The 21,279-nt window shown below is 69.2% G+C and overlaps 1 protein-coding gene across 11 annotated transcripts in view; it reads right to left on the reverse strand.

Moving 5' to 3' along the window:
- The window catches only part of PDE9A (phosphodiesterase 9A), an 87,634-nt gene that overhangs the window by 11,562 nt on the left and 54,793 nt on the right, over window positions 1-21,279 (reverse strand). For 10 of the 11 annotated variants that reach the window (XM_070071792.2, XM_070071790.2, XM_070071793.2 and 7 more), the window contains 6 exons: window positions 10,549-10,633; window positions 7,068-7,149; window positions 4,625-4,699; window positions 1,082-1,168; window positions 589-693; window positions 204-286 (listed from right to left, as the gene is read on the reverse strand). In XM_070071792.2, the coding sequence (XP_069927893.2) occupies window positions 204-286; window positions 589-693; window positions 1,082-1,168; window positions 4,625-4,699; window positions 7,068-7,149; window positions 10,549-10,633 (517 nt within the window). Of the gene's footprint in view, window positions 1-203; window positions 287-588; window positions 694-1,081; window positions 1,169-4,624; window positions 4,700-7,067; window positions 7,150-10,548; window positions 10,634-16,644; window positions 16,786-21,279 lie in introns of those variants that run through there. The other variant, XM_089330496.1, reaches the window with a different exon arrangement.

Below are 21,279 nucleotides of genomic sequence, written 5' to 3' on the forward strand. Positions count from 1 at the left end.
CTGCGTGTGTCACGCACAGGCAAAGCCCCCTGCTTCACGGAGACGGGAGGTGCCGCGTACCCACTGAGCCTGGACCCCAGGGCCAGCCCCACCGTGCTGGTGGCCCTGACGGCTCGTGCTAGGGGAGGCCTGGAGCCCAGGACAAAGTCCTAGGGAGGCGGCCGAGGGCTGAGCGGCCGGGGCCCCCGAGAGGCAGCACGCACGTGTTGTTGTAGCCCGGGTGGTCCAGGTCGTGGCAGATGGCCGCCGTCAGCAGGGTCAGGATATCCAGCGGTGGGAACTTCTCCTGGGCAGGAAACAGGGTGCGAGTTTTAACCGCTTCACCTGGCCGCTGGCATGGGGAGCGGGGGCACGGGCTCGCCACAGCCCCTCCCGGCCACCCAGCCCATGGGGGCAGGCGGTGGGGTCCCCAGGGTTCAGTTAACCACGAAGGGCTTCACCCATGGGGTGCACAGCAATGGGGGTCCCTGGGAGAGGGAGGAGCAGCTGGGGACCCCCAGCTGTCCCTGAGGGGGCCTGGCCTCCCAACAGGCCAACAGGTGCAGCTCCCCGCCCCAGGACTGGGGGCGGCGTGGGGGCGGGACCCACCTGGAGCCGGCAGAGCCAGACCATGCTGTACATCATCTGCGCCACGCAGAAGCAGTGCCGAAAGTTGTGGAAGGGGTTGTTCCTGTAGTTGTCATGCACACAGAGCTGCGGGGCCCAGAGCAGCCAGCTGACCACCGGCCCTGCAGGTGCACGGTCCACCCTGCGGCTCAGGCACCGGCTCAGACACAGCGCCACACCTGCGCCGCCGTGAAGGCACCCTGCACACTGCACACACTCACCGCACACTCACACTCGCACCTTGCACGCCCCTCACGTGCGGCCCCCACACTCGCACACTCCATCTCCACGTGCTCGCAGCTGCCCGCTGTTCTAGACCAAGCGGCCTCCCCGTCCTCCCGGGCTCTCCCTGTTTCTCCCGCGTTGGGACGGGGGCTCTGGGACAAAGGGCGCCGTGCACAAGGACGGACAGGCTGCGTGTCCGGGCCACCTTGCAGGCAATGCCGCCCCCTCGGAGAGCGGCCCGCGCACTCACCAGCCACCTGCGCAGCGTGATGGGGTTGATGCAGAAGTCCCTGACGAGGCCCAGGTCATGGAACATGTGCTCCAGGCAGCTCAGCATCTGCGGGAGGCCGGGGGTCAGCAGCCCGCAGGCGCGGCCTGGGGGACACGGCCGGGCGACCGGGGAGCGTGGCAGGCCTCGGGGACACGGCCGGGCGACCCGGGAGCGTGGCAGGCCTGGGGGACACGGCCGGGCGGCCCGGGAGCGTGGCAGGCCTGGGAGACACGGCCGGGCGGCCCGGGAGCGTGGCAGGCCTGGGAGACACGGCCGGGCGACCGGGGAGCGTGGCAGGCCTGGGGGACACGGCTGGGCGACCGGGGAGCGTGGCAGGCCTGGGGGACACGGCCGGGTGACCCGGGAGCGTGGCAGGCCTGGTTCACGGCTGGCGAGCTCTCCCCCTTCCCGGCCCCCCCACCCCCAGTGTGGAACCTGAGTGGCGAGTCCTGGGAGGAGGAGCCTAGACAGGATGTGGGGGCTTGAGAGAGTGGCCGGTCCCCTGGGCAGTGGGCAGGACGGGCCCCACTCCGAATGACCACACCGAACACTGCCGTATCCATTTCTACACGGTGAATCCGGGTCAGGGGAGCACAGGGGTCCCGAGGCTGCGGGTGGGTGGGAGGGGCTCATGCTACTGCAGCGTGGGGGGTGGGTCTCTGCGGCGACTCCCTCCTTCTAACCCCAACCCCACTGCACTCTGCTACACACAGCCCGGCAGGCGAGGCAGACTCTGTTTTCAATCCCGAAGAGAATTTGGTCACAGCTGAGATGGATTTAAACATAACCCAGGGCTTTGGTGCTAACTGGGCAGGGGTTGGAGGGTGGGCCGAAGCGACCTGAAAACTCGAGACCTTGAACGCAGCCGGCCTTGGACAGAGGGGGGGAGCTGGGCAGCCCCTGGGGCATGTGCTCTGCCCAGGCCACACACCTGAGCCTGCCCGTGTCCTCCCCTGCTGCCGGCCACCTGCTGGGGCGGTGGGCTGTCCCTGAGGGGGCCTGGCCTCCCAACAGCCTCACCTCTGCACGCCGTGCACCGAGCCACGGCCCCTGCGGAGGTACAAGCCGAGCCCGGTGTCCCAAGGACTTCTGCATCTTAGTAACTTGGCAGCTGCTGAGCCAGCAAGTGTCCCCAGCAAGTGTCCGCCTCGCTGCCTTCACCAGCCGGGGCTCGCTGCCGTATGCTTAGCATTGTGGCTGCCGTCAGCCCCTGAACTCGCACCACAGGCCGGAAAGGGGCTTAGGAGGGGAGGAGCAGGTGGTGCCGTCCTCCTTCCTGGGCCTGTGTCACGGACACCCCGGCAGAGGGGCTCCAGGCCCGCCTGGCTGCCGGTGCTCGCTCCTCCCGGCCTGCCTGGCGATCGCCCTGCCCCTCCCCGCCCCCATCGGCTCTGCTGGCTCAGTTCACTCCCGGTGCTCTCCAGAGAACCTGCACGCACTCTCGGTCTGACCCCCACGTCCAGCACTGGAGCCGGGACCCCAGGGGCCTTGAACGTGACCATGTCAGTGAGGCCCCTAGGAGGCTCTGATCCCGCGACACAGACACGCAGCTGACCCTGTGAGTGCCCACAAGCCAGGGAGAGGCCACAGGAGGGCAGGAACGTTGCTCCGTCCCGACGCCCCGGGAGCAGAGAATTCCGTGGTATCAAAGAATCCACCTGCACCAGGTCCTGTGTGCGAGGCCGGGACAAAGCCTGCTGAGCGCACACACGCGCGTCTCCCTTGTGGGGCAGCTCAGGTGCAGGGCACAGGTGTCCGGGAGCCCCTCACACAGCAGGTGTCCGACAGCAGGACCCGGCCTGAGGATGGGAGGGCCAGCTCCCACGCCCTGCTCAGCTGCTGCTCGGCCACCCAGCCCGGGGCCTCGATGCAGAGAGCTGCTGGTCCCCACCATCCTGGACGCGGGCCCTCGGGACCGGGTGTCTGCTGCCTGGTCACCCTCGCCCCCGCCCCCGCAGCCCAATGCCGCTCACAGCAACCCAAGGGCTGAAACGTTCCCCGTGGGATCAGAGTCGAGGGTGAGGACGGTCGGCAGACGGTCGGCAGACGGAACCATCTGGTGCCGCTTCTGCGGCGAAGGCGGTGGCACCTGTTCCGGGCTCGCAGCCCTGAGCCCCGGTGAGCGCCTGAGTGTGGGCCGGGCAGCTGCAGATGCCGTGCTGGGCCCTGGGCCGAGCGGGCTGCGTGATGGAGACCGTGGGGGACCCACAGCCCCAGAAAGGGGCCCTAACAGTCAGGGGGACGAGAGCGGGGAGGGGCTGGGCGCTGGGCAGAGCTGCTGGTGCAGAGACGTGAGCCGTGAGCTGCCCCGCGAGGCTGGGGGGGTCCCAGGTGCCTCCGCCATCTGTCACTCATGCGTCCAACGTCCTGGCTCCTCCAGCTTTGCCGGCCCCGCGTGGCGCCTCACTGCGGGCAGCGAGGTCCTTTTGGAGCACGGGAAGCCCTCAGCAGGCCCCCTGGGGAGAAGCCTCGCAGAAGCCGAGTGCCCCTGCAGGGAGCCGCCGGCCACCTCCCAGGGGACACAGAGGCCGCTTTGCTGCTGTGGCCACGCGGCTCCTCCCACCTTGGCCAATGTTCACGGCTCCGGCTGCACACAGTGCTGTGCTGGGGGTGGGGGTGGAGGGGCTCCATGGTCAAGGGCGGCAGGAATGACCGCCAGGGCCTTTTCCATGCAGGGCCGTCCACCAGGGGCCCCAGCTGCTCTTCCTCCCAGCAGGCTGAGGTCAAAATGACTTTGGGGACTGGGATCTTTCTAGAAGTGGCACTGGCTGACCTACAGGAGGCAGGAGCCTGAGCCCTGGGCCACTGATCGGGGTACGATGGACCCCCAGTAGGAGCAGCCAGGTCGAGTGGTTCTGCCGCTTCTCTGTGATGCTCCACCCCTCGCCGGCCACGGCAGCCTGCCGGGGTTCGCTGAGGTCCAGCCCCACGGTGGCCGCTAGTGGCCTTCGCTGGGCTGCACAGCCAGGGCTTCTGCCGCGGGGTGGGGGGGGGCACGTGTGTACAGCAGTGTGCTCAGGGCACTCCCCGGCCCCGCACGGCAGCCCCGCGTCACCAACGCCCTGCTTCCTGCCGTCTGCGCCGCAGCTGTGACCTCGGCGGAGGAGCAGGTGCCCGGCTCTGCCTTCCGAGTCACGGCCGACCTGGGCGATCCCTCAGGCTTTGGCTGAAGGCAGCCGGGCCTGGTGTCGGTGTGAGACCTCTTCCTTTCCGTGGGTTTGGAGAGAAAGGGCCGGCGCGGCTGCTACCAGATGATGACACTAAGCGATCTCCGTCTAAGCACCGGGGAAGAGCTGGAGGATCACCGCGGGCGCACGCGTCCCTGCTGCCACTGTCTGGGGTGCTGTGCCTGGCAGAGGCCCCCACGGAGGCCCGGCTGGCTCCGCGGTGCTGCCTCGTGCCCCTGCAGCTGCGGCAGAAGCCAGCCCCCTCCTCGGCATCAGAAACCCGGGGAGTCGGGGTTTGTCCCGGCGGGAAAGGCACGGAGAGAAGCAGCAGCGGCCCCTGGTGCCGCCCGCTTACCTCGCTGGGCTCCCAGAGCCAGACGTCGAAGGTGGGCCTGCGCAGGGCGTCCACGGTCTCCGGGGACAGCAGGTACTGGAAGGAACGGGGCTGCCGTGAGCCGGGACCCAGGCCTGTGCCCCCCACACCCTCCCCTCTTTCTCCTCGCTTCCCCTCACCACGCCTGCACCCCTGGGACACCCGGATGGAGCTGCAGGCTCCTGCTTCTGCCTGGCCCAGCCCTGGCCTCGGCGGCCGTTTGGGGAGTGACCAGCGGATGGACGAGCTCCCCGTGTCCGTCTCTCCCTTGCTCTAACCTTGCCTTTCAGATAAAATGAAACAAATCTTGAAAACATGTATAGAACTCTGCAGCCAGAAACAACGGATTTAGCTGCCCACAAATGACAACTCAACAAGCCTCAGACAGGAGGCGCCACGCAATCAAGTCGGGGAGAGGAATCCTCCCGGCGCAAATGCAAGCATTAGCGAAGAGGCTGCCGGGAACCCCAGCCTGTGCTGTGACCTCACACCGGCACCTGCTGACCTCACACCGGGGGCTGGCTCCACCAATCACCAGCGTTGGGTCACACTGCCGGCAGGAATGAAGGCTACTGGTGGCTCACTCCCCAGACGGCTGCAACACCCAGAAACTCCACCCCCATCTCCCACATGGGTGCAGGGGCTCAGGGACTTGGGCATCTTCCGCTGCTTTCCCAGGCCACAGCAGAGAGCTGGATCGGAAATGGAGCAGCCAGGACTTGAGCCAGTGCCCATACGGGACGCCGGCACTGCAGGTGGCGGCTTAACCTGCTGCACCACACTGGCCCTGGAAGGCCACGCTTCCGACAGGGGGCAGTGCAGTGTTTGCTGTTCAGAGTGTGCCAGGTCCTTTTGCTCTGTGGAAAGCAGCTGGCGTGGACTGGCGCTCTCCAGTGGGTCTGGGCTGGGGCAGCAGGAGCCGAGGCGCGAGTCTTATTTTCCTACAGAAAAAGGCAGTGGTCCACCTGCAAACCGCGGAGGCCGTGTGGTGAGGGGCTCGGAACCCACCGCCGGGCACTGCAGCCCGCAGAGGCTTCCCGAAGCTCCGTGCCGGGGCTGGGATGGAGAGCTGCAGGTGGCCCTGCCGTGTGCACTGCCCAGGCCCCTGCCCACAGGGCCCCTGCCGTCCAGGCGCCAGCACAGAGTGGGTGGGGGAAAGGCAGACAGCCACAGCTTTGCTGCCTCGCCTTCCACCATGGCTGCCTGCAAGAGACCCAGCTCCGTTCTCCCCGCTCTGCTGCCCGCCCAGGGCCCCGATGTCCCCTGCAGCTGAGACAACGCCCGTGCAGAGAAGCCCCGATGAGCAGCTTCCAAAGCCCGGGGAAGGCGCAGTTAAAGGTAAGCGCATCTGGGCGCCGAGCATTGTGAAACCACGTGCAGTTTCTTCGTGGTTTCCCGTGAACTTTTTGAAGACGCCTGCGTTGTTCAGGGGCAGCAGAGCTGATGGATGGGTTTCCAAAAATTTAGTTACACGTCTGAGTGCCTGGGGCCGGCGTCAGGGCTCAGGTTAAGCCACCAGCTGTGACACCGACATCCCGTATCAGCTGTCTGGTTCAAGCCCCAGCTGCTCTGCTTCCAGTCCAGCTCCCTGCTAACAGCCTGGGAAGGCAGCCGATGATGGCCCAAGTGCTGCCCCTGCACCCACGTGGGAGACCCGGGTGGAGCTCCAGGCCCCTGCGCCCACGTGGGAGACCCGGGTGGAGCTCCAGGCCCCTGCGCCCACGTGGGAGACCCGGGCGGAGCCCCAGGCCCCTGCACCCACGTGGGAGACCTGGGTGGAGCTCCAGGCCCCTGCGCCCATGTGGGAGACCTGGGTGGAGCTCCAGGCCCCTGCGCCCACGTGGGAGACCCAGATGGAGCTCCAGGCCCCTGCACCCACGTGGGAGACCCGGGTGGAGCTCCAGGCCCCTGCGCCCACGTGGGAGACCCGGATGGAGCTCCAGGCCCCTGCGCCCACGTGGGAGACCCGGGTGGAGCTCCAGGCCCCTGCGCCCACGTGGGAGACCCGGGTGGAGCTCCAGGCCCCTGCGCCCACGTGGGAGACCCGGGTGGAGCTCCAGGCCCCTGCGCCCACGTGGGAGACCCGGGTGGAGCTCCAGGCCCCTGCGCCCACGTGGGAGACCCGGGTGGAGCTCCAGGCTCCTGGCTTTGGCTTGGCCCATTCCTGACTGATGAGGCCATTTGGGGACTGAACCAGAGGATGGGAGACCTCTCTTTCTCTGTCTCTCCCCGTCTCTCTCTACCATTCTTTCAAATAAATAAAATCAATCTTGGCAAAAGCCGCATTCAAGCACAAACACTACACCACATCAGCCACGGGGCCAGGCGGGCCGCCGTGAGCAGTGGCGTCTCCGTGTCCACCTGAGGATCAGGCACCGCCCACAGCCAGGGTGGGCGTGGCCCCAGGACGTGACTTCCATCTCACCTTGGGATACGTGGGGACATCACGGCGAGGGGTCAGCTTCTTGCTGTTATCCAAAAAGCTGTACTTGCAGGGACAGCTGGTCCTAAAGAGACAGCGTACGATGCGCTTGGTGTTCTCAGGGACCCGGCAAACAAGCCCCCCCCCCTGGCCTTGTTGGTTAGGGGAGGAAGTCACCGAGGCAGGGGCCAGCCCTGAGCACACCCCCACCCCCTCCTGGACCGTGGGTGCCCATTCGGCTCGGGAACGCACAGGACGTCGGCGGCCTCACTTCGGAGTTTCTCAGAAACCTCTTGGGTGCCACAGTCAGACGCCCCACGAGACCCAGACCCAGACACGGGAGGAGCTTGCCAAGCCCGAGCCCTCGCTTCTCTCCCGCAAAGCCTGCACCTCGAGCTCTCTTCTGCTAACAGCGTGGTGGTACTTCCGGAACGTTCCTGGGCATGCCCGGACCGGGGCCAGCCGTGCCCCGCAGCCGCCTGCTCTTCCGCCTGACACCACTCACAGAGCTCACGGCATCTGATGGGAGCCAGGTGCAGCCGTGGCCACAGCTCGCGTCAGCCGGGTCCCTGGCGAGGGATGGAGGCGGGCACAGGCGGGGTTTCCACCTGACCCTGCTTCCCCCGCCCTGGTATCAGGGCGTCCCCCCGGGAGAGCGCAGCGTGCCCTGGATGGGGGACCACCCTCCGCCCTTGAGCTCAGCCTGGGGACCGCGGTGGACCCGAGCATCTCCCCATTCGGCAGGGGGAGGGCAGGGTGGGGGCGCGTCCGGCTTGCTGCAGCTTCACCCCGCCGGCGTCAGGGGCGCGACCCAGGGAACCAGACACGGTGACGCTCAGGCCACGCTCAGGCCGCCTGTCAATGCAGCCCCCTCCTGGGAGAGCCACTTCAAGCTTTAGCGCGGGAAAGGAAGACCCGCGAATCCTCGAAGCCAGGATGTCTGCCGTGAGGGGTCCCTCGATGACAGGGAGAAGCAAAGCCTGCATGCAGAGACCCTCGCTTCGTCACGGGTGAGCGGCTGTCCTCCAAGCACAAAACCACGCCGGCCGCCGCCCGAGGACCCTCCCGGGCAGTGAGCCAGGTCGTCACGAGACCATCAGCACGGGCACGGGCACGGGCACGGCACGGAAGGTTCCCCACCTCGCGCACGGGCCAGACCGAGCTGTGAGGAAAGCCCACGCTCGGTGGACGGGGGCCTTCTAGAAGCACCCGTGAGCTGCACACGCACTAACTGTACTCTCTGCTTTGTTCGTGATGCTACAGTGGAAAGATCACAACGCAGTATTTGAAAGGTTTTTCTTTTAAACTAGGGACTGTGTCCCGATTTAACAGGGGCCGTGGGGGCGGCGGTTAGTTTTGGGGGCCTCCGGGCCCCAGGAAGGGACGGACCGACTCCTCTGAGGCCAGAAGCCCTCCAAACGGCTTTCTCGGCATCCTGTCCTCGGTGCCGGGCCAGCAACTGTCCCCGGAGCCGCTGGGGCCCCCGGTGTGGCTGGGGGGCTCTGACAGACGGAGCAAGTGAGTCACGAGACAGACAAAGGCCCCTCACGGTCACCCCGGGCACCAGAGGCCCAGGTGCGTGTCCTGAGCTGGGGCCGCCTGCACAGACAGGAGCTTCCGCTGCGGAATCCCACCCTCTCTACCCTGCCTCGGGGCGGCGACCCTGCCTCGCCGTTGCCATGGGAACAGGCATCCGCCGGCTACCGGGGCAGATGTCCCGTGGGTTTTCTATTCCGGGCTTGTTTGTGCTTTCCTGGGCTCCCCTGCCCCGAGGGAGGGAAAAGCCACAGAAATGACTGAGTCTCAGGACAGAGCAGCCCCTTCCGGCCCAGCCACGACCCCCCTGCTGTCCCTGACTCAGGGCTCCGACGCCCGGGCTTTGCCGCGCTGTGCGTGTGCGTGGGTCGGCTCAGGGCTGGGCTCAGCCTCGCCCGATGCCTTCTCTCTCCTTCCCGCTCCCCACCCGTGGCTGGAACGTGCTCCCGTCAGGCCGGCATCGTGGGAGGGGATCACTCCGCTGCACCGTGGACCCTGTCCTGGTGAAGCCACGTTTGCACCAGCCTCGAGCGGGGACGCCGGGCTGCGCCACGGGCCCACACTGGATGGCAGGCGACCCTGCTGTCCTCGCTGTCGGGTGCTTGGTGCTCCCTGTTCTGCACGTGGTGGGGGGGGGCTGCTGCCCAGAGTGCACGACCCTGGGGCTGCTTCTCCTGCAGCTGCGGGCACACCTGGCGCCTCTGGCCCCGTCTGCTCCGGGCGGGAGGACCCGTGCACCTGCCTCTCACCCATGGGGGGCACTGCCACAGCCCACGGCTGGGGATGAAAGCCTGGCGGGCACCGGGCAATCTTCCTGCCCGGCATCTATGCCACCGTGAGCCCTGAGAACGTGCTCGCCGGGAAAGGGAGCCGGAGCGCCTCCTCCAATGAGCCTGCAGCCCCACGACAGACGGCCCCGGCCCCCACGGGCCCTGTCGGGGCCGCTGCCCACACTGCCCGGGGCGCGAAGCCACTGCTGGAGCTGCCCAGGGGCTGGGCACCGGGCTAGGGCCAGGGGCCAGCGTGGGGGTGGGCACCTCCGTGGGCCTCTGGGCTCTCCCCTGCCGTCACAGATGGGGGCTTCGTCTTATCCCTTCAGAGCCTCCCACATGGCAACAGCTCAGTCACAACTTCTGAGGTCACACAGGAGGCGCTCAGACAGCTAGTTGACAGGGAACCATGCCGGGATGTGCCCTGGTCCACACCCCAGGGAGGCTCAGGCCAGGCCCTCCAGGGGCCACCGGCTGGCCACGCCCCTCCTGCCCCCACCCGCCTCCCAAGCCGCTGGTTTGCTCGCTAGGCAGGCTGCCCCCAGTGCGTGAAATCAGGGGCTGATCTCCAGGGGGCGTGGGCGGCGCCTGCACTGGGCGGCTCTGGTTCACTGGCACCCCCAGCAACGGCAAAAGTGGCATCGGGGATAGGGAGGAGCCGCGGCATCCCCGGGCCATCCCCCAGGCACCGAGGAGGGACCAGGACACCAGGACGTGGGTGCCGACCCTGCCCGCAGGTCAGCGCTGCCACCGCACTGCGCCCTGTCGACTGTGAGCACCGAGTCGGCCGTGTCGGCTGCCCCACACTCCCGGAGGCTCACTGACCCCAGGAGCAGCCCCGGCTCTGAGCAGGTGACAGTCGTCCACAATTCTCTTGTGGCCACCAGTGCCGTGGGGGTCGTCGCCAGTGAGCCGGCGCCAGGACGTGGGCCCCCTTCAAGCCAAATCCTTCTTCCTGTCCTTGTTCTCTTTTGAAATGGCTGCTGACTTCTCTCAAGCTGGATAAATTCCTGGGAACACTGGGCTCCCCGGGAAGGTCCCCCTGGCACCCGAGGCCACCTGCCTGGCCTCCATCTGCCACCTCCAGCCAGAGAGCCACGCGACTGAGCCGGAGCCCGAACTGGAACCGGAGCAGATGGGAGCCACACAGCCCCTCCCGCCAGCCCACGTGGGCCCACCTGTTGCTCCTGGCCGCCAGCTCCTCACGCATCTTCTTAATGTCACTCTTGCATTTCTCAATCTCCACCACTTTAAGTCCTTCCACTGGGGACAAAAAGAAACAGCACGGGGTTACACGGACCTCACAGGGGTCCCAACCGGGGCTCCGCGTCCTGGGCAGAAACCGGCTGTGTGCAGGCTGCCCACTCCCCACTTGGCTCAGCCACGCGGCTCTGCCCTGGCAGGCACGGCCTGTGGCCAGCCTGGAACCAGGGTGCCCGCCTGTGCCGTCTCCACAAATCCGAGGCCACACCCCGCCTCCCCTCTGTGGGCCCCAACTCTGGTACCCGCTTCTTGCTTTCTCCTTCTGTACCCCTACGCACCGGCCGGGGACATGGGACAGAGACGTCTTTTATCCCAGACAGAAAAGGAAAGGGGGAGACACGCCTCCGACGCGCCCGCACGCAGCAAGGATCAATGCCGCGTTAGGGTAAAACCATCCATTAGGGTCCCCTGGGAGCTTCACCAGGAGGCACCAAGGACCTGCAGCTGTGGGCACATCTGGCGCCTCTGGCCCCGTCTGCTCCGGGCCGCCGCGGAGGCACGTGGTGGCAGACGCGGCTCCCGGGCAGCCCGCGCCTCCCGGCCAGTGGCACCCTCGGCAGCCCGCGCCTCCCGGCAGCGGCACCCTCGGCAGCCCGCGCCTCCCGCAGCCTCCCAGAGGCTGTTGGATGAGAGCTGCTCTGGGAGGGAGGGGCCAGGAGCTCTGACTCTGCAATCGCACCTCAGCTTTTACGCAGACACTGCCCACGATGTCCTTCCAGCCCGTCTCCCAGCAAGCCTGGCTCCGAATCGCTACTAAAAATAAGCACCAGCGGCTTCCGAAGGAAACACAGAGCTGGGATCCGGCCGGCTCCTCCGAGTCCCCTCCCTCCCCAGGCAGCGCAGCAGCTCCAGGGCACTGGTCCAGGCAGCCCGGCTGGAACCCGCACCGGGCGGGCATCCGAGAAACCTGCAGGGCTGGAGGCCGAGCGAGGGCCTGGCTTTCCGGGGGCGCGCGGGCGGTTTGCACCTGGGCCCGGCGGCCAGTGCGGCCGCTGTCCTGGGTGCTGACTCGCCAAAGTCCACGCCACCCTTGGAGGGTGCATTCTCGCACCCAGGACCTTGAAGACGCTGTGGAACCTCACCGGTCACCTTCCAAGCACCGGGCTTTGGCTCGCACATGGCGGCCTCCAGGCTGCAGGGTCCCACCCCACCCCCACCCGCCTGCCTGCGGTTTGCTGACGAGCGCAGCAGACATGTGACAGGCAGAACATTCTGGAAAGTGAACAGATGTGGAAGGAGCCGGGCAGGTGGGGAGGGTCCTAGGCGCTGACCACGCCCACCCGCCAAGACCCAGGGCTGCAGCTCCCGAGCTTCGCGGTTAACTTTCTTGGCCTGAAAACAAGGCTGCGAGGAGGGAAGACCAAGCACCTCGAAGAACGTTTAAGAAGTGACCCATGATCCCGCGCGTCTGGGAAGACTCATTTCACTTCAGGGGTCTCCTGGGGGCGTCCTCCCGGCTTCCCTCCCCCGCCCATGCCTCCCGAGCATCGACCTCATGCAGTCTGTCCGTCCAGCTGTCCACCCCATCACCCTGTCCACGTCCTACCTCCTCCCCTTCCCAGCTGTCTCAGCCATCTGCCCACCCTCTCCGGTGTCCCCCCCCCCATTCATCACCTGCCCACCCTCTCCGGCGTCTCCCCCACCATCCATCACCTGCCCACTCTCTCCCCCCATCCATCACCTGTCCACTCTCTCCCCCCCATCCATCACCTGCCCACCCTCTCCTCCCATCCATCACCTGCCCACCCTCTCCCCCCATCCATCACCTGCCCACCCTCTCCTCCCATCCATCACCTGCCCACCCTCTCCCCCCCATCCATCACCTGCCCACCCTCTCCCCCCCATCCATCACCTGCCCACCCTCTCCCCCCCATCCATCACCTGCCCACCCTCTCCCCCCCATCCATCACCTGCCCACCCTCTCCCCCCCCATCCATTACCTGTCCACCCTCTCCCCCCCATCCATTACCTGTCCACTCTCTCCCCCCATCCGTCACCTGCCCACCCTCTCCCCCCCATCCATTACCTGTCCACCCTCTCCCCCCCCCATCACCTGCCCACCCACTCCGGCGTCTCCTCCCCATCCATCACCTGCCCACCCCCCCATCCATCACCTGCCCACCCTCTCCCCCCCCATCCATCACCTGCCCACCCTCTCCAGCGTCTCCCTCCCCTCCATCCATCACCTGCCCACCCTCTCCGGTGTCTCCCTCCCCTCCAATCAGATGCATGCATGTGGCCACGTAAGGGAGACAGAAGCCACGCCCACACAGAAGGAAGCACCTGTCTCGGCTCCACCTGCCGGCTTAAACAATAAAACACCACTTCCTGTAAGGCCCCGGTCTGTCTCTGTCCACCGCTCCTGCTACAGGTGGGCTCGGACCAGAGGCTCCTCTGGCCCCCCAGCACTGCCCGGAGCTGGAGTCCAGCCCACACTTCCTGTCCGGGCCTGCTTCGTCCTCCTGGACTCTGCCAGGGTCTGTGTGACCCTCTGCGAGCCACAGCCACCGGCAGGAAAACCTCACAGTGATTTTCTGGGAGAGACGCTGGGGGCCGAGGAGGCCGTGGCGGGCGGGAGGGCGGAGCCGGGGCCTGAGCCGCTCCATCCTGGCGGCCGAGCTCACGGCTCACACGCGGCTCGGGCTGCCTGGGCCGGGCAGGGCGAAGCTGCCTCCCACACTGTGCCAAGGACGGCGCTCGCTCCAGAGCCTGCAGAAAGCCCACTGACCCAGTGACACGGAGAAGACAAACTCTGGCCCCGCATGGAGGCCTCTGGGTTGTTGGCACAAACCCTGGTCAGCTTTGCCCCCAGGGGTCAGCTCCGCCCTGGCCCACGCCCAGGCGCAGTCCAAAGGGCACAGGGAGCAGCAAACCAGGAAGGAAGGAGTTGAGTCTCCAGGCAGGACGTGGGGCCGCCTGCGCGCTGCCTGTCCACGGACTCACCACTGAACGCCCAGAACCCCGGGCGCCCGGGGACGGCGGAACAGCTCAGGCAGGGAGGCGGGAGGAGAGGAGAGGTTTACGCGCGATTCAAAAGGGGTGTGCTTCTTTCTTTTTAAAGATTTATTTTTTTATTTGAAAGTCAGAGTTACACACAGAGAGGAGGGGCAGAGGGGGGGGGTCTTCCATCCGCTGGTTTACTCCCAAAATGGCCACAATGGCCGGAGCTGATCCGATCTGAAGCCAGGAGCCAGGAGCTTCTTCCAGGTCTCCCATGTGGGTGCAGGGGCCCAAGGACTTGGTCCATCATCCACTGCCTTCCCAGGCCACAGCAGAGAGCTGGATCAGAAGAGGAGCAGCCAGGTCTTGAACTGGTGCCCATATGGGATGCCAGGACCACGGGCAGCGGCTTTACCGCTACACCACAGTGCCGGCCCCGAGGTGCGTTTCTAAGGGTGCGGAATAACCAGGGTGCTCCACTTAACACAGGTCCCGTGCAAGGCAGCTCACCCACAGCCAGTGCACACGAGCACACGGGCACGTACGTACGTGTGTGTGCACACGTGTGAGAGTGTCTACTGGGGCAGCCCCAGGTACAGTGGTCCGTGCAGGGCAGGGCTGTCCTGAGAAGCTGGGCTGGGCAGCTCTCCAGGGTCCAGCTACAGTGACTGCCCTGGGCTGCAGGCGACTCTCACCTCCACCTGCAAGGACCCAGAGTCTCCTCTGCTCCCTTCCTGGACGGACACCTGGGCCGTCTCCCTGAGACTCAGCACCGGTGCGCGTCCCTGGGGAGAGCCCGTGTGCTCGTGCACGCTCGGTGTGGGGGAGCTGCTGCTGGCGGCCCAGGGTCACCCGGAGGCCCCAGGAGAGGGCTGGACCCAGGCCAGGTGGGGCTCAGCACCCGGAGGCTGCACCTGCTCAGCTGGGGTGGGAGGTGGGCACCCGCAGGCTGACGTGAGGACAGCTCCCTGGACACTCCCGGCCCGACTCCTTCCCTACCCCACAGAGAGACAAGCCCCTGACTGCACCCCTTGGGGCCGGTCCCCAGGGCAGCCATGGCTGGAGGGAGCACGGGCTACGCTGACCTCGGCAGGGAGCCTGCCCTTGCTGGGTGAAGGGGGACTCCCAGGTGAGCCACGTGTGTGCAGGGACACCCTGTCTCTGGGGAGGGAGCCAGCTCCGGAGAATTCTGGGCGCGGTCGTGTGGCCTCCGTCCTCCCCTGGGCTCCCACACAGGCAGAGCCAGCACACGTTCAGGGAGGTGCGCCGGTCACTCCACGCCCCAGCTATTCCTAGTCACGCGTAGGTCCACCCTGTTCTCTGTAAGGGTGCTGACAACCGGGGCCGGCGCTGTGGCACAGCCGCTAAGAGCCGCTGCCCAGGGTGCGGCATCGCACATGGGCGCCGGCTCAAGTCCCAGCTGCTCCACTTCCCATCCAGCTCCCTGCTGTGGCCTGGGAAAGCAGTGGAAAACAGCCCACATGCTTGGGCCCCTGCACCACGTGGGAGACCCAGAGGAGGCTCCTGGCTTCGGCCTGACCCAGCCCGGCCGTTGCAGCCGTCTGGGGAGCGAACCAGCGGATGGAGGATCTTTCTCTCTCTGCCTCTGCCTCTCGCTAACTCCACCTTTCAAATAAATAAATCTTAAAACATAAAACAGAGTCTGCCAATTAATGAACGAATTGCATCTTCAACTTGCATGGCTCCTGGGAAGAGACGGAGATGCTGGAGCTGGGGGCAGGAGACGACGGAGGAGGAGAAGCCGGGGCGGGGCCGAGGAGCTGGAGGAGGCCATGCGGGGCCTCCGTGACGCCTCGCGCCCGTATGGGTGGGCGGGCACCGGGCAGGGTCTCCTGTGCTGTTGGCCAAAACCCTTCCGGAGTCTGGAGAGGCCTCTGCTCTCCGGGTTTGGTAGGGAGCCGAGCTCGCCTGCCACGTGTGGAGCTGCCGTCTGCACACACGTGTCCTCCTGCTCATGGGTGTCCGCCTGGTGTCTGTGCACGGGGCCTTCTTTAGAATGGTGCTTGGCCGGAGCTCCCACGGTCAGCCAGAGGTCTTGAGTTGGGGCCATCCTGGGGTCAGGGTCAGGTGACTTGGTGGGGACGCTGGGGGAGGGGGCAGCGGGGCCTCCAGCGCCTCCAGGGGGAGGGGCCCTGCCCACACCTGGGCTCTTCGCGAGAACCGAGCTGGCGGGTGAGCTCTGGGTGCTGGAGCAGGCTTGGGAAGGCACACTCCTCCGGCCTCCCTGGGGCTGGGCTGGCAGGGACACGGCCGGCTCTGTCAGTGTCGCGGGGGCCCCGTGTGGCAGGGGCGGTCCTCACGGCACCCGGCTCCGCGTGCGTCCCAGACGTTGTCCTTGCTGCGTGAGCACCGGGCCTGCTCCCAGGAGCTGCCCAGAAACGCTTTAGAGAAAAACGCTTTCCTGCAGCCACTGTGGCCTCCCGAAGCCGAGCCGCCCGGGCCTCTGCAGCCGGGGGTGCGGGCAGTGATGCGTGCTGTGCCGGCACAGACGCTGAACGCGCTGAGCGGTGACTCAGCCCGGCTGCGGCCTCCCCCACCCACAGGGACGCAGAGCTGAGGGCAGTGCCGTGGCCGGGCAGTGCCAGCGGATCCAGCGCAGGTGCGCGTGAGGGGTCTTCCTAAGCCCCCGGGAAACGCACGCTGGGAAAAAGCTGCGTGTGGATTCTGAATATTTTTGCAGCAAACAAACCCATCTTCCACTCCCAGTTTTGAGTCGCCTTTCGGCTTATTTCAGACGAATCCAGCTTCTCGCGATTGTGAGTTTTTTCTTGAAAACTGAGGGCTCTGGGGAGCGACGCCGGGCCAGGCGCCCAGGTTTTCTGGGGCTGGCGCCATCCGGCCCCCTGCCCGGGCTCTGCTCACTCAGCTCCTGCTAACAGACGCGAGCCCGGCCTGGGCACCGACAGAGCACCCTGCCTGGGACGTGGGGGCCACGCGCCGGCCACCTCGCGCCGGACGGCGGCACAGAGGCTGAGCACCCAACCGTTCTCCCCCAGAACCTGGGCCTCTCGGCCACGGACCCACCACACAGGCTGGACCCCTCCGCTCACCCGGCCTCTGCTCTCCGCGTGTGGCTGGGAGCCAGCGACGTCTCCCTAACGATGGTGGGGGCACACGGCGTGTGAACGCCGTCACTGGTGCCCAGGGCCCTGGCTCCACGTCCTCAGCCAGCACCCACAGCACCCACAGCGCCCACAGCGCCCACAGCGCCCACAGCGCCCACAGCGCCCTCAGCGCCCACAGCGCCCACAGCGCCCACAGCGCCCACAGCGCCCACAGCGCCCACAGCGCGCACAGCGCCCACAGCGCCCACAGCGCCCACAGCGCGCACAGCGCCCACAGCGCCCACAGCGCCCTCAGCGCCCACAGCGCCCACAGCGCCCTCAGCGCCCACAGCGCCCTCAGCGCCCACAGCGCCCACAGCGCCCACAGCGCCCACAGCGCCCACAGCGCCCTCAGCGCCCACAGCGCCCACAGCGCCCACAGCGCGCACAGCGCCCACAGCGCCCACAGCGCCCACAGCGCCCACAGCGCGCACAGCGCCCACAGCGCCCACAGCGCCCACAGCGCCCTCAGCGCCCACAGCGCCCACAGCGCCCACAGCGCCCACAGCGCCCTCAGCGCCCACAGCGCCCTCAGCGCCCACAGCGCCCACAGCGCCCACAGCGCCCTCAGCGCCCACAGCGCCCACAGCGCCCACAGCGCCCTCAGCGCCCACAGCGCCCTCAGCGCCCACAGCGCCCACAGCGCCCTCAGCGCCCCAGGGCGTCAGGGCGTCAGGGCGTCAGGGCGTCAGGGCGTCAGGGCGTCAGCGCCCCAGGGCGTCAGGGCGTCAGGGCGTCAGGGCGTCAGGGCGTCAGGGCGTCAGGGCGTCAGGGCGTCAGCGCCCCAGGGCGTCAGGGCGTCAGCGCCCCAGGGCGTCAGGGCGTCAGGGCGTCAGCGCCCCAGGGCGTCAGGGCGTCAGGGCGTCAGGGCGTCAGGGCGTCAGGGCGTCAGGGCGTCAGCGCCCCAGGGCGTCAGGGCGTCAGGGCGTCAGGGCGTCAGGGCGTCAGGGCGTCAGGGCGTCAGCGCCCCAGGGCGTCAGGGCGTCAGGGCGTCAGGGCGTCAGGGCGTCAGGGCGTCAGGGCGTCAGCGCCCCAGGGCGTCAGGGCGTCAGGGCGTCAGCGCCCCAGGGCGTCAGGGCGTCAGGGCGTCAGGGCGTCAGCGCCCCAGGGCGTCAGGGCGTCAGGGCGTCAGGGCGTCAGGGCGTCAGGGCGTCAGCGCCCCAGGGCGTCAGGGCGTCAGGGCGTCAGGGCGTCAGCGCCCCAGGGCGTCAGGGCGTCAGGGCGTCAGGGCGTCAGGGCGTCAGGGCGTCAGGGCGTCAGCGCCCCAGGGCGTCAGGGCGTCAGGGCGTCAGGGCGTCAGCGCCCCAGGGCGTCAGGGCGTCAGGGCGTCAGGGCGTCAGGGCGTCAGGGCGTCAGGGCGTCAGGGCGTCAGCGCCCCAGGGCGTCAGGGCGTCAGGGCGTCAGCGCCCCAGGGCGTCAGGGCGTCAGGGCGTCAGGGCGTCAGGGCGTCAGCGCCCCAGGGCGTCAGGGCGTCAGGGCGTCAGGGCGTCAGGGCGTCAGGGCGTCAGCGCCCCAGGGCGTCAGGGCGTCAGGGCGTCAGGGCGTCAGGGCGTCAGGGCGTCAGGGCGTCAGCGCCCCAGGGCGTCAGGGCGTCAGGGCGTCAGGGCGTCAGCGCCCCAGGGCGTCAGGGCGTCAGGGCGTCAGGGCGTCAGGGCGTCAGGGCGTCAGCGCCCCAGGGCGTCAGGGCGTCAGGGCGTCAGGGCGTCAGCGCCCCAGGGCGTCAGGGCGTCAGGGCGTCAGGGCGTCAGGGCGTCAGGGCGTCAGGGCGTCAGGGCGTCAGCGCCCCAGGGCGTCAGGGCGTCAGGGCGTCAGGGCGTCAGGGCGTCAGCGCCCCAGGGCGTCAGGGCGTCAGGGCGTCAGGGCGTCAGGGCGTCAGGGCGTCAGCGCCCCAGGGCGTCAGGGCGTCAGGGCGTCAGGGCGTCAGGGCGTCAGGGCGTCAGCGCCCCAGGGCGTCAGGGCGTCAGGGCGTCAGGGCGTCAGGGCGTCAGGGCGTCAGGGCGTCAGCGCCCCAGGGCGTCAGGGCGTCAGGGCGTCAGGGCGTCAGGGCGTCAGGGCGTCAGGGCGTCAGCGCCCCAGGGCGTCAGGGCGTCAGGGCGTCAGGGCGTCAGGGCGTCAGGGCGTCAGGGCGTCAGCGCCCCAGGGCGTCAGGGCGTCAGCGCCCCAGGGCGTCAGGGCGTCAGGGCGTCAGGGCGTCAGGGCGTCAGCGCCCCAGGGCGTCAGGGCGTCAGGGCGTCAGGGCGTCAGGGCGTCAGGGCGTCGGGGCGTCAGCGCCCCAGGGCGTCAGGGCGTCAGGGCGTCAGGGCGTCAGGGCGTCAGGGCGTCAGCGCCCCAGGGCGTCAGGGCGTCAGGGCGTCGGGGCGTCGGGGCGTCGGGGCGTCGGGGCGTCGGGGCGTCGGGGCGTCGGGGCGTCAGGGCGTCAGGGCGTCAGGGCGTCAGCGCCCCAGGGCGTCAGGGCGTCAGCGCCCCAGGGCGTCAGGGCGTCAGGGCGTCAGGGCGTCAGGGCGTCAGGGCGTCAGCGCCCCAGGGCGTCAGGGCGTCAGGGCGTCAGGGCGTCAGGGCGTCAGGGCGTCAGGGCGTCGGGGCGTCAGCGCCCCAGGGCGTCAGGGCGTCAGGGCGTCAGGGCGTCAGGGCGTCAGGGCGTCAGCGCCCCAGGGCGTCAGGGCGTCAGGGCGTCAGGGCGTCAGGGCGTCGGGGCGTCGGGGCGTCGGGGCGTCGGGGCGTCGGGGCGTCGGGGCGTCAGGGCGTCAGGGCGTCAGGGCGTCAGCGCCCCAGGGCGTCAGGGCGTCAGGGCGTCGGGGCGTCGGGGCGTCGGGGCGTCGGGGCGTCGGGGCGTCAGGGCGTCAGGGCGTCAGCGCCCCAGGGCGTCAGGGCGTCAGCGCCCCAGGGCGTCAGGGCGTCAGGGCGTCAGGGCGTCAGGGCGTCAGGGCGTCAGCGCCCCAGGGCGTCAGGGCGTCAGGGCGTCAGGGCGTCAGGGCGTCAGGGCGTCGGGGCGTCAGCGCCCCAGGGCGTCAGGGCGTCAGGGCGTCAGGGCGTCAGGGCGTCAGGGCGTCAGCGCCCCAGGGCGTCAGGGCGTCAGGGCGTCAGGGCGTCAGGGCGTCGGGGCGTCGGGGCGTCGGGGCGTCGGGGCGTCGGGGCGTCGGGGCGTCAGGGCGTCGGGGCGTCAGCGCCCCAGGGCGTCAGGGCGTCAGGGCGTCAGGGCGTCAGCGCCCCAGGGCGTCAGGGCGTCAGGGCGTCAGGGCGTCAGGGCGTCAGGGCGTCAGCGCCCCAGGGCGTCAGGGCGTCAGGGCGTCAGGGCGTCAGCGCCCCAGGGCGTCAGGGCGTCAGGGCGTCAGGGCGTCAGGGCGTCAGGGCGTCAGCGCCCCAGGGCGTCAGGGCGTCAGGGCGTCAGGGCGTCAGCGCCCCAGGGCGTCAGGGCGTCAGGGCGTCAGGGCGTCAGCGCCCCAGGGCGTCAGGGCGTCAGGGCGTCAGGGCGTCAGGGCGTCAGCGCCCCAGGGCGTCAGGGCGTCAGGGCGTCAGGGCGTCAGGGCGTCAGCGCCCCAGGGCGTCAGGGCGTCAGCGCCCCAGGGCGTCAGGGCGTCAGGGCGTCAGGGCGTCAGGGCGTCAGGGCGTCAGCGCCCCAGGGCGTCAGGGCGTCAGGGCGTCAGGGCGTCAGGGCGTCGGGGCGTCAGCGCCCCAGGGCGTCAGGGCGTCAGGGCGTCAGGGCGTCAGGGCGTCAGGGCGTCAGCGCCCCAGGGCGTCAGGGCGTCAGGGCGTCGGGGCGTCGGGGCGTCGGGGCGTCGGGGCGTCGGGGCGTCGGGGCGTCGGGGCGTCAGCGCCCCAGGGCGTCAGGGCGTCAGGGCGTCGGGGCGTCGGGGCGTCGGGGCGTCGGGGCGTCGGGGCGTCGGGGCGTCAGGGCGTCAGGGCGTCAGGGCGTCGGGGCGTCAGGGCGTCAGGGCGTCAGCGCCCCAGGGCGTCAGGGCGTCGGGGCGTCGGGGCGTCGGGGCGTCGGGGCGTCGGGGCGTCGGGGCGTCAGGGCGTCAGCGCCCCAGGGCGTCAGGGCGTCAGGGCGTCAGGGCGTCGGGGCGTCAGGGCGTCGGGGCGTCAGGGCGTCAGGGCGTCAGGGCGTCAGCGCCCCAGGGCGTCAGGGCGTCAGGGCGTCAGGGCGTCAGGGCGTCAGGGCGTCGGGGCGTCAGGGCGTCAGCGCCCCAGGGCGTCAGGGCGTCAGGGCGTCAGGGCGTCAGCGCCCCAGGGCGTCAGGGCGTCAGGGCGTCAGGGCGTCAGGGCGTCGGGGCGTCAGGGCGTCAGGGCGTCAGGGCGTCAGCGCCCCAGGGCGTCAGGGCGTCAGGGCGTCGGGGCGTCGGGGCGTCGGGGCGTCAGGGCGTCAGGGCGTCAGGGCGTCAGGGCGTCGGGGCGTCGGGGCGTCGGGGCGTCAGGGCGTCAGGGCGTCGGGGCGTCAGCGCCCCAGGGCGTCAGGGCGTCAGGGCGTCAGGGCGTCGGGGCGTCAGGGCGTCAGGGCGTCAGGGCGTCAGGGCGTCAGCGCCCCAGGGCGTCAGGGCGTCAGGGCGTCAGGGCGTCAGGGCGTCAGGGCGTCAGGGCGTCGGG

This window comes from Oryctolagus cuniculus, chromosome 4, assembly GCF_051225735.1.
Source record: "Oryctolagus cuniculus isolate XC-2025 breed Fujian yellow rabbit chromosome 4, ASM5122573v1, whole genome shotgun sequence".
Lineage (NCBI taxonomy): Eukaryota > Metazoa > Chordata > Mammalia > Lagomorpha > Leporidae > Oryctolagus > Oryctolagus cuniculus.